Raw genomic sequence first — 12,372 nt, 5'->3', positions numbered from 1 at the left:
GCTCTCCAGGCTTCAGCGAAAGCCTGCATCGCTCCATAGGACACACACACTTTCCCCCTTCATTTTTGGAGGGGGGAAAAGTGCGTCCTATAGAGCGAAAAATACGGTAATTCTAATGAACCCCTCCTCCTGGCCCAGAGGCAGGGTGGAACATATGAGCCCAAGTCTTCTCTTTCTACTCATGAATGTAGCTCTAAACTCTTGAGTTTTAATTTTGCTCTTGTATTTCCCTGTTATAGCTGACTCACATGAAAATACTGATACATACACTTATCATAAGAGCATCATATTTTTAACCTGCACACCTGACTGTCCAGAACATGACAAACAGTCCCAGGCTGATTTAGTATACTTCATATAAATTATTCTTATTATTATTTTTAAAAAAATTGTATTGTAAGTGCCTCAGCAATTGGACATCTAGTTGCATTTCAAAGGGAGAAAGTTTTTCTAATACAGTGGTGCCCCGCAAGACGAATGCCTCGCTAAACGAAAAACCCGCAAGACGAAAGGGTTTTCCGATTTTTAGCGGCTTCGCAAGACGAATTTCCCTATGGGCTTGCTTCGCAAGACGAAAGCCCATAGGGAAATCTCCGGGGACAGCGGGGAAGCGCAGCGCCCCTTCTCCTCTGTTCCCGGACCTGTCTTGAAGGCTTGCGGTGGGAGGTCCGGGAACAGAGGAGAAGGCGCGCAGCGCTTCTCCTCTGTTCCCGGGGCTTGCGGTGGGAGGAGGGTTTTTCCTCCCCACTGCCAACATTCAGAACAGCTACCCCTATCCGCAGCTTGGAAAGCCCTGCGGGGAAGTCCTGCAGGGCTCCCCAAGCTGCAGATGTCTGCCCCACACAAGGGGCGCTCTGCTTAAGAGCGCCCCTTGTGCGGGGCAGCAGGCTGCTATCCACAGCTTGGAGAGCCCTGCGGGGAAGTCCTGCAGGGCTCCCCAAGCTGCAGATGTCTACCCCACACGAGGGGCACTCTGCTTAAGAGCACCCCTCGCGCCGGGCAGCAGGCTGCTATCCTCAGCCTAGGCAGCCCTGGGGAACTCTTCTGAAGGCTGGCGGTGGGAGAAGGGCTTTTCTTCCCACCGCCAGCCTTCAGAAGGCTGTTCTGAAGGCTGGCGGTGGGGAGAAAAGTCCTTCTCCCCCCGCCAGCCTTCAGAAGAGGTCCGGGGACAGACTGTCCCCGGACCTGGTCTGAAGGCGGTCTCCATAGGAACGCATTAATTGATTTTCAATGCATTCCTATGGGAAACCGTGCTTCGCAAGACGAAAAACTCGCAAGAAGAAAAAACTTGCGGAACGAATTAATTTCGTCTTGCGAGGCACCACTGTAGTTTAGTTCAAGACCAGCTTTGAATATGTATGTTTGCAAGTGTGGGGTGCGAAAATAAATAAATCTCTCTTTCTTGCATTCCTTGCCTTGTGGAGCTGACTTTCCTTTCACCATTTGTTTTGCAGGGGCAGGTTTTCTGTCATTAAGAGATGCGACCAGAAGGGAACCAAGCGAGAAGTAGCCGCTAAGTTCATAAATAAGAAACTGATGAAACGAGATCAGGTCACCCATGAACTCGGAGTTATGCAGAATCTCCAACACCCTCAGCTTGTTGGCCTCCTGGACACCTTTGAGAGTTCCACCAGTTACATCTTGGTGTTAGAGATGTGTGTGCCCTTTTATGTTACCTAATGTTATGTTGTGGATTATTTTATATGCCACTTTTTGGCCCAGACTCTTCCCAAAGTGGTCAAAAGAATATTAATGCAGAGGAAAAATGTACTAAAACTGCAATAAATCAACCAAAACAATACAAAATCTAAAGAAAATCCCTATAATGCTAAACATCAAAGGAAAAAATAGGCAAACTGTTCCCAGCGCTAGACCCGCTAACCCCCCTAGCTCATCACCCATTCTTCCAACACACAGCACAAAACCTCCAGATAAAAACATGGCAAGCCAAAGGCCTACACCATCTTAAAGACTTTCACAAAAACAACAAACCCATACTGACACAAGAAAAACAAGACCTACTTGGAGACACCCAAATACCCTGGCTAACACACCACCAAGTACACACCTTCTTAAACAATCCAACAGTAAAATCAGGTGCCACTAGGCCCTTGACCACCTTCGAAAGTCTTCTCCTGACAGTTCTTTGACACAAAGAACAATGGGAGCATGACCTAGGCTATGAAATTAACCCCACCCAATCGACTAGAAAGTGGTCTAAACCTCCATCTCAGTCAAAAGAAAGGAACTCACACTGAAACTCACATACAGATGGTACTTAACACTACAGAAACTGGCATTGATATGCCCAGGAACAACACCAAAATGTTGGAGAGGCAGCACCTCTACAGGCACATACCTGCACGTGGTGGGAATGCCCCAAAATCCAACCATTCTGGACAGCAGTCCTACAAGAGATATGCAAAATAACTAAACAGGTATTAGAACTCACCCCAGAACTTGCCCCACTAAACATTTTCCAAGAGCATCATGAACGCTCACATGAGAAGGACCTTATAATCCACCTACTCTCAGCAGCCAGACACTGGAGAGACCAGTCAGGAATGAACATGGACCAATGGTACCAAATTGTATGGGAAACAGCCTTACTAGAAAAGCTAACCAATAGACTGCAACTGTCACGGGGACAAATAAAAGAGGATGCCTTCACCCCAGTGTGGCTCTCCTTTATCACGTACACAGCCCAGCAAGACAACAACAAAAACCCACCAACAGCATACGAAACAATCTGGTTAACCTGACCCCCCCCCCAACACACGCAAACAAATCTCACTGCAGCCAACTAAACACAACCAACCATTCCTTGGGCCCCCCAGCCAACCTCTTTCACTACCAAGGAAATATAATAAACAGAACGAGAACCTGCCCAAATGATGCTGACATAAAACCCCCACATACAAAGTATAATAATATAGGTTTACCATTTCCCCGCCTCCTGCCAAGCAATAGTCCTGTTACTACTACCTGCAGATATTTTGCTCCTACGTGAAGCTGGTGATACATAAGACTCTCAACTTACACAGGGGTCGCGGTCAAGGGATAGTGCCTAATGCCAAAATTGCTTATAGTCAAAACACATTGGGTTGAATGGTGGGTGGGATTGCAAAAGTCTCTTTTCCCAGAAGCCCGCCCCCTTTTAAATGTTTTGTGTGTTGTTGTTGTTAAGCGCATAAAACTGAATGTGTGCATGTTGCGAGTTATTCCTCGCTATTAACTTTGAAGGGGGAAAATACATTCCTGTTTAGGTAAATGCAAACATTACTGTTTACTAGGGTATTTGATAGCTAAAAGTTCTGTCCCAGGCAACCCTGAAATTAATAGATGCAGAGCGGGTGATTGCTTTTCAGTAGTTTTTTTTTGGAAGGTAGTTTTAAACCATTTTTAAAGATGTTTTAATAGCATTAGTATGGATACGTTTGCAGCCCTGGGCTCCTTTGGAGGAAGATGCAGGCTATACATCAAACAAACGTCTCTCTTGCCTCACACATCTGGTTGCTTGGCAAGCCACTCAGTCAGGATGCCAAACAAACTAGGATTACGCCTGGATCCTTGGTTCAGACATGATGACAAACCACATTTAAAGCAAGCTGAAACTGATAAACTAAAAGCAAACCACGATTTCAAGTTATGGTTTGTAGCCGTAGAACAAATGATGGCTATTTGTGCAGAATGTGTTTGGGTGTTCAGACAAACCATGAATTAAACAAACTATGGCTTAGCTCCTGTATAATGTTGTGATCCTCCATCCATAGTTCTTCAGGCACTCTGTCCACCAAATCTAAATCCTTAAACATGTTCCTCACTTCCACTGTGTATTCATAAGGGATTTGATTTAGATTGTATCTTACCAGCCCAGTGGTTTTTCCTACTTTCTTCAGTTTAAGCTTGAATTTTGTTTTAAGAAGCTGATGATCTGAGCCACAGTCAGCTCCAGGTCTTGTTTTTGCTGACTGTATAGAGCTTCTCCATCTTTGGCTGCAGAGAATATAATCAATCTGATTTCGATGCTGACCATCTGGTGATGTCCATGAGTAGAGTCAACTAAACAACAACAACAACAACAATGGCTTAGCTCTACATTCAAACGTGACCAATATGTTATGCTCTTGATTTCTAGATGTTAAATGTTGAAGATAGGAAAATCTTACATGATTAGAATATTACACTTATTTTGTGAGTACGTCTTCATAAATACACACCTGAGTAAATCAGGCTACATTTCTACTTCAAGTTAATCCGAAGAACAAGTAATCACAGAGCAATAGTGGAGATTTCTCAATTTATGGTGAGATTTGTGTGGGTTAAAAAAAAAAAGTTAATTTATTTCCACACACACACACACCCCTCTATAATAGTTAGGACTAGCTCTACCATGCACCAGAGTTAAATCATTTGCTTTCTCCCCACCCAGATGTGGACAGCTGATGATGATGATGATTAACATGACACTTATGCTTTTATAGTGCTAACCAGGGCCGCCTTCTGGACTACATTGTGCAATGGGGAAACCTCACGGAAGGAAAGATCAAGCTGTATCTGGGGGAGATTCTGGATGCTGTACAGTATCTTCACAATTGCAGAATAGTGCACTTGGACCTAAAGGTGAAATGGATAACAGGTTTTTCTCCCCCCGCATACCGTCAATACCAGGATATACTTCAGAGCACCCACACATTTCTGACAGACTAGCTGGTGGTCCAGTCTTGTGTGTGGAAACAAGGTGCATCCAGGGGACGTATTATTCACCCAGTCCCATCTCCTTACTGCACAAAGGCTGTAAGTGCTGTGAGAGCCTTGTGTGAATAGGAAGCCAACTCAAGGAACACTGTACAGTTGTGGCCAAAGCCCACATTGAGCCTGATGTCGGGGACTGGCAGGACGCTAATGAGTGGGCATCGCGGGCAGGCGATCTGGAGTCCGAATTGGGAGAGGGGAGCAGTGGGTTGGGGGCGACTCATACCGGCCAGGGGGCAAGAATTGGAGGATGGAAGAATCAGAGGAGAAAGGAAGGTCAAGCTAGGGAAGGGCTGGGTGCTCCCTCACCCTCTCCTGCACCACTCTCTCCCAGAACCAAGAGAGAGATGAAGCGGGAAGAGCAGAGGCAAAACCTTCCACGCAGGCGTAGTCTCTGGCTGCGTGTGCACCGCCTGTCAGGGTGAGGTACTTAAAGTTGTGGAGGCGGAGTGGTCCCCTGTTGCTGCAACTGCTCCATAGGATGCAGACTCTGCATGTAGCTATCCAGAGCTGTAGAAACGACTAAGTTATCTTTGACCATAAAGCTTTAACTATCTGTTGTGTGCCTTCCATTGGCTGGAAAGTGCCCTTGACAGCTGTGTACACATCCCTGTAAGCCACGGTTTATGCTTAGCATGAACAATCAGCATTCTGCTCAGTCATGTCTGCTCTACTCATGCTTTGTTTGGAAAGAAGCAAACTGCTGAGTGTTGGGTTTGGGTTTTTTTTAAAAAAAAAAGTGAATTTGACTTTCTTTCTATATGCCGTACCTTGATGCTTAAAATAGGAGAAATTATTGTGACTTTCACATCTATACTTCACAATACTTGGTTCGCAGGATTCTTAACGTCGGGGGCAGCCTGTCTACGAAGTGGAAGGAAATTTGACTTTTACCCTCTCCAGTTCCCTAATGCAAATCTCCCCACCATCCCTGCAAAAGAGAACAGTAACTGCTGTTAGCCACAGAGGAGGAAACATAAAGGCTCCCATATTATTCCTTTGTGTTTTCTCCTAGGTGGCTAACAGCAGCTTCAATAGGAGCATTTTTGATTATTCTGTAGCATTGAGGGGCTACAGAACCGCCTAGTTTGCAGTTCTCATCACCCTCCACAAACGCTTTTCCCAGCAGCTGCTTTTAGCAAAATAAAAAGATGCTGCGAGATGCATTCAAGTATTTCCTGCATCACATTTTAAGTTTTCCTCTCATATGTTAAAGATGCTGCAAGATGCATTCAAGTTTTTCCCACATAGCATTTTAAGTTTTCCTCTCGTACGTTAAATGAGTAGATGATACGTTCATCTTGTTTTGCTGTGCGTTTCATTTCGGAATCTGTCGAACGTTTAGAAATTGTGCCGACTTTTCTAAGGCTTGAAAGTACAAGTTAGGTTGTTACAGGTGAGGCTGTTTAAACATGTGGCGCTTTGCTTGGCGTAACAAGTGACAACTTCCCCTTCTTTGTCTCTTCCAGCCTGAAAACATTCTGGTGGACAAGAGCTTGGCTAAAGCAACGATCCGACTGGCTGACTTTGGAGATGCAGTCCAGCTCAACACCACGTACCACATCCACCAGCTCCTTGGGAACCCAGAGTTTGCAGCTCCCGAAATTATCCTTGGAAATCCTATCTCCCTGACCTCAGATGTGTGGAGCCTCGGAGTGCTCACATACGTTCTCCTTAGCGGCGTGTCTCCTTTCCTGGACGAGAGCGTAGAGGAAACCTGCCTGAACATTTGCCGCCTAGACTTTAGCTTCCCAGACGACTACTTCAAAGGAGTAAGCCAGAAGGCCAAAGATTTTGTCTGTTTCCTATTGCAGGATGACCCAGCCAAGCGCCCTTCGGCTGCACTGGCTCTGCAGGAGCAATGGCTGCAGCCAGGCAGTGCCAAAAGTGCTGACAGCATTGACATAGCCAGACTGACTTCATTCATTGAGCGGCGAAAACACCAGAACGATGTTCGACCCATTCGTAGCATTAAAAACTTCTTACAGAGCAGGCTCTTGCCAAAAGTTTGACCTATCTTTGATGTGTTCTCTCATTCTCTTTCACCTGTCAGCTAAACTGCGGGTGAAGCTCTCCTGCCAATCAGCTGTTGACTTGAATTTGGGGTGAAGGAAAAAGGAAAAAAAAAACAGAAGCCAATCAGCTGCTAGCGTATTCATCGTGTGGAAATGCATTCCAAGTAAATCTGAGCACGGTTGTACTTGGGACTAGCACTGCAAAACTATGTTGGGGTGGAGGACTGCGACATTGTACTCTGCAAAAGGCAATGAAGAACTTGACACTTACTACAGTATTTTAATTCAGGGTTCTGCAAAAAAAAAATCCTTTTTTAAAAACGTCTGACGAGAATTGAAATTTTGCAACCGATCTTAACTAGCGTTTTCAAGATTTTAGACAGAGGGGAAAAAATATGCCTTTGTTCAAAGCACTGGTATTGAGAGACAAGGTACAGACACTGACACTTAAAAGACGACTGAACAAAATGGCTGCCCGTCTAGATGGTGTCCGTTTTGACCCATCTGATTTTATTTTATTTTTTTGGACTTGGACATAGAGCTTTCCAGTTGCCTCGCCTGTGTGTATCTTGCATAGCAGTGCACTGAGATCGGACTCTGCTTTTAAGTGCATCCAACCTCAAGATTTTTGCATACAAATAGAATGAACCATTTTGCTCTGATAAAATGTAGGCCTTACTTGTAAATAGACTGTTACCTGCCTTCAACCTGTGTCTCTTTAATTTCCCCCCTCTTCTCCTCTCCCTATAACTTCCTTCCCCTAAATGGTGGTGAACCACTGTGTGGGTCTTCAGTTCAGGTCAGCCTTGGCTTGACCTATCAGAAAAGAACTCTTGGGTTTGGTGTCCTTAAGCCAACCTCTTATCGTCAAGCAGTATACAGCAGGAAGAAAATACTGTAAATGCACTCACTTTGGGATTTTTGTTTTGTTTTGGGTTTTTTTTTAATTTCATATCATGTGCAATGTTGTGGCTTTAACATTTTATGCAACTATTTATGAGGACCCCTGTTGTAACTGTAATAAATATATAGAAAAAGCACATTCATAGTATGGCGAGCTTTATGACTTTTGTGTTGGGGATTTCCAGGGCTGGGTTGGGGGGACTGGGTTGGGGTTTTATCACTGTGTCATTAACTTGAGCCTTAGCTTAGGACCTAGTTCGGAAGTCTTGCTGGTTTTAAAAGGATTGTAAAATTATTTTCATTTCCTGAAATGCAAACTGGATAAGGAAAACAAGGCGACATTTTTAAAAGACGGTTTGTTTTGTTTGTTCGAGATGCCAAAGTGTTATTTCACCCCATAATCGATCTCTACTTTTTAGAATTTTCAGATTTGTCTATTGCTTTCTGTACAATAACTGAGTGAATGGTGTGTGTGTTTTTTTCCTCTTTGAAGAAAATACTGTCATAAATTGGACCGGAACCTGACTGAAAATAACTGTCTGCTTTTTTTAATGAGTTCCAAGACATAGGCAATATGTGAAATATTAAGTCATTGATGGTTTTCTGTGCATCAGTGAGCTAGCATGGATGTTCAGCCATCCATGTTTCTCTTTGTGCTTTGTGCCTGTTGAAACAAACCTAGCCTACATCCCTTACAAAATAGACATAGCAGTCCGTCTTAAGCCATAATCTGGCTTTGGTTTTAATTTTAATAATTGCAACTTCCATTGTAATCTATTTATTTCTCTTTTTTGTAAAGTTGTACAGAAACTTTTTAAACAAAAAATTAAAATCAAAACTGGATGGATATGTATTCATACCAACCATAACTTTTTTTTTTGCTTGTGAATTATTATTATTTCATTCCTTATTTTAGTTGGATTTTTGCTTTATTTTGCATGTATATTTCTTTGTACAGCAACATTACGTGTTTACACAGTATGATGTGATGTAAATATTTTATTTTGCCATCAGTTATTTTAAAAAAATTAAACATATTTAACAGATGTGCCTGATTATTACTATTATTATTTTAATTAGGAGCCTCTAGTATATCGAGTGCTATAAGTTTTCATTATAAGTATTAGAAACGTGTTCAGTGTTTTAAAAAAAGGAAGGTAGCTTCTTTCTCTTTCATAGGTGTGTGCCTGATAAAGGCAGGATGCCCATTACAAATGATGTTTGCACAGAACGATAAGCCTTTGGCTTAATAAACCACACTGTGCACAAACAGTTTGTTGGTACACATAGCCTGATGTGTACCATTGCTTTGCAACACCAGGAAACTGGATATCTTAACATTTATGTCTGAACCCAGGGTCATGTTTTGTGTCTTCCTCCAAGACAGGATCATTAGCAAGCCTTAAATGCAAGTTTCATTGTTGACTTACCAGGGTGGATTTGATTTAAATCAAATCAATTTAAATCACGATTTAAATCCCAAGTCAGTAAGACTCGATTTAAAAAATCATCATCTTTTTTTCCAGAAAGACTCATTCTTGCTGGTATAATCTTACTATTTACAACCAGATGAAAGTTTCATTTTTGGAATAATAAATTTTCAGAGTAGTTTTTACAGTTATATCCAAAATTACTGATTTGGTTATACTGTCAGAAATACATAGACAGGTAATTATGAAATTATTGTGAGGTTTAATAAGTTAACTGTTTATATTTGGGCAGCTTTTCTGCTGCACTTAATTGGAAGGAGAAAAATAATGATTTCCTTAACAACAATTTAAACAATTTATTTAACTAAAACAGGCTTCCTCAAACTCGGCCCTCCAGATGTTTTGAAACTACAATTCCCATCATCCCTGACCACTGGTCCTGCTAGCAAAGGATCATGGGAGTTGTAGGCCAAAAACATCTGGAGGGCCGAATTTGAGGAAGCCTGAACTAAAACAATAACATTATAACATATGTATCCATGTTTGTTAACTGATGTGGTTAAACAATTTTTTTAATAAAAAAAACCAGACTGAGCTTTAGCACTCATTAAAAACTTAAAACAAATCCTTTTTCCCTGGTGAATAGCCTTTCGACTATAATGTGACTTAAGTAGAAAACTATCTTTAGAAAAAAATTTCCTCCAAAAGCATGTTATTTTAAAAATCCAATTTAAATTTTTAAAAAATCCATTTTCAAAAATAAAAAACATTGATTTTTATCCACCCTGTGACTTACAAATCCTGCCTTGTTAGAGGGAAGCAAACCATTATTCTGAGTTCAGACATAATGCTAAGCTATCCCCTTCCTGGTTCATTTGCTTGCTTTTGCAATGGGAGGAGCAAAGTGGGAGAAATTGGGCCACATGCCCCAGCACACAGCCTATGTGCGTAGTGTGAGTGTGGTTGCTGCAAAGTATTCTGTTTATTAAGAGACCGGAGAAAATACAGTTAGATGTATTTGTAACTGTGTGCACACAGTCTATTTCAGGGGTAGGCAACCTAAGATCTGTGAGCCAGATGCGGCCCAATCGCCTTCTCAATCCGGCCCATGGACAGTCCGGGAATCAGCATGTTTTTACATGAGTAGAATGTGTCCTTTTATTTAAAATGCATCTCTGGGTTATTTGTGGGGCATAGGAATTTGTTCAATTTTTTTTCAAAATATGGTCCGGCCCACCACATGGTCTGAGGGTCGGTGGACCGGCCCATGGCTGTAAAAGGTTGCTGACCCCTGGTCTATTTGCTTCAGGTAGGTAGCCGTGTTGGTCTGACAGTGGAAAAAAATAAAAATAAAATAAAAAATTGTCCAGTAGCACCTTAGAGACCAACTAAGTTTGCTGCTGCTGTTGTTTTAAAAAAGTGTATTGATCTGTTTTGTAGCGTAATTGTATTCTGCAGTTCAGACTGCAGTAACACGAATTTCCAATTGAGGCTCACCTCACAGCTTTGCAACTTGGTCCCAACTTGGAACAAAATATTGTGGGGGCCCAGGTAAGCCCCACACTGCATAATCAATCACATGACGTAGTGCGCACACACAATTTGAATGGGAATGCCCATCAACTTTGGGGGGGGGCCCAGCCCCTCAAATGTTTTATTTGGGTGGGCAAAGGCCCCACAGCCCCTAGGAGTTGGCTCATATGCAGCTTTGTCATTGGACAAAGGTATTTTACTTCTCCCCTGCCCCCAGGCTTTTAATGTTCAATTCCAAGCTGTTTGATCCCTGTAGCTCTCTGGGCCCATGGCTAAAGAACTGAACTAGAGCTTGTTTCCATTGCTCCACAAAGTTTACATAAAAGGTTTACTGGATGAAACTCTGGTGCGTGTATGAGGCAAGCTCACCCAAGAATTGCTTCACAGCGTCAGCATCAGCTGAGTAACATTCAAGCAACGTGAGCCAAGAAAGGCACAATTTGAGTTGGGTTTGGATAAGGGGACTGAAGAAATTGCAGTTCAGAAATAAATGGAGAAGCATAGAATCTTAATAAAGCCCAAGTCGCTTGGTGGTGGTGTTTTCTTTTCTTTTTTTAAAAATGGCTTGTTCCCGGGCATTCTGTTTTCGCGACTTAACGTGTTTTGCTTTCTCAGCCTTCCACGTCCCAGTAATCCCACAGTTTAAATAGCAGGGGAGCACCTGGGTAAATCGTGCATTGTGTGTTATACTTTCTCCTTTAACTGGCTGATCAATTTTGGATGGTATTTTCAAGAAGCTTTTATAAGTAGGCATGATTTTCACAAGCTGTGGTATTTCCAAATATGCAATACAGTGGTAAAGGTAAAGGTAAAAGTACCCCTGCCCGTACGGGCCAGTCTTGACAGACTCTAGGGTTGTGCGCTCATCTCACTCTAGAGGCCGGGAGCCAGCGCTGTCCGCAGACACTTCCGGGTCACGTGGCCAGCGTGACAAGCTGCATCTAGCGAGCCAGCACAGCACACGGAAACGCCGTTTACCTTCCCGCTGGTAAGCGGTCCCTATTTATCTACTTGCACCCAGGGGTGCTTTCGAACTGCTAAGTTGGCAGGCGCTGGGACCGAACGACGGGAGCGCACCCTGCCGCGGGGATTCGAACCGCCGACCATGCGATTGGCAAGTCCTAGGCACTGACGTTTTACCCACAGCGCCACCTGCGTCCCCTGCAATACAGTGGTACCTCGGGTTAATTACTTAATTCGTTCCGGAGGTCCGTTCTTAACCTGAAACTGTTCTTAACCTGAAGCACCACTTTAGCTAATGGGGCCTCCTGCTGCTGCCGCGCCGCCGGAGCCCGATTTCTGTTCTTATCCTGAAGCAAAGTTCTTAACCTGAATCACTATTTCTGGGTTAGCGGAATGTGTAACCTGAAGCGTGTGTAACCTGAAGCGTATGTAACACGAGGTACCACTGTACATATAAACAGTGCTTTTTTCTGAGGGTACGCAAGGGTACGCATACCCCTAAACATTTTGTGAATCTAAAGGGAGAAGAAACAAATTTTTAAAAGATCTTTAGTTTCTTCTCTAGCGTGGTGAATTGTCAGTTCTGTTGCTACCCCCGATGGCGGCCTTTTGTCCATTTACTGTATTTATTTCTCCCGATTTGAACTATAAAATGGTTGTTTTCTTGAGTCAAAATGAGAGTACCCCTAAACATTTTTTTAGAAAGCACTGCATATAAAGTGGCGGTATGTTTGGAAGGTCCACTATTTGTGACAGAGAGGCCTGTAATGACA

At 43.1% G+C, this 12,372-nt stretch overlaps 1 protein-coding gene across 4 annotated transcripts in view; it reads left to right on the top strand.

Annotated features, from left to right (window-relative positions):
- TRIO (trio Rho guanine nucleotide exchange factor) overlaps positions 1-8,719 on the top strand; it is a 274,403-nt gene extending 265,684 nt beyond the window's left edge. For all 4 annotated transcript variants that reach the window (XM_053397146.1, XM_053397145.1, XM_053397147.1 and 1 more), the window contains exons 55-57: positions 1,455-1,655; positions 4,485-4,623; positions 6,225-8,719. In XM_053397146.1, coding sequence (XP_053253121.1) covers positions 1,455-1,655; positions 4,485-4,623; positions 6,225-6,767 — 883 coding nt within the window. In that variant the 3' untranslated portion in view covers positions 6,768-8,719. The remainder of the gene's footprint in view (positions 1-1,454; positions 1,656-4,484; positions 4,624-6,224) is intronic.
- Positions 8,720-12,372: the final 3,653 nt, after the last annotated feature.

Source organism: Podarcis raffonei, chromosome 7, assembly GCF_027172205.1.
Source record: "Podarcis raffonei isolate rPodRaf1 chromosome 7, rPodRaf1.pri, whole genome shotgun sequence".
NCBI lineage: Eukaryota > Metazoa > Chordata > Lepidosauria > Squamata > Lacertidae > Podarcis > Podarcis raffonei.
This window is presented reverse-complemented; position numbering and strand designations above follow the sequence as displayed.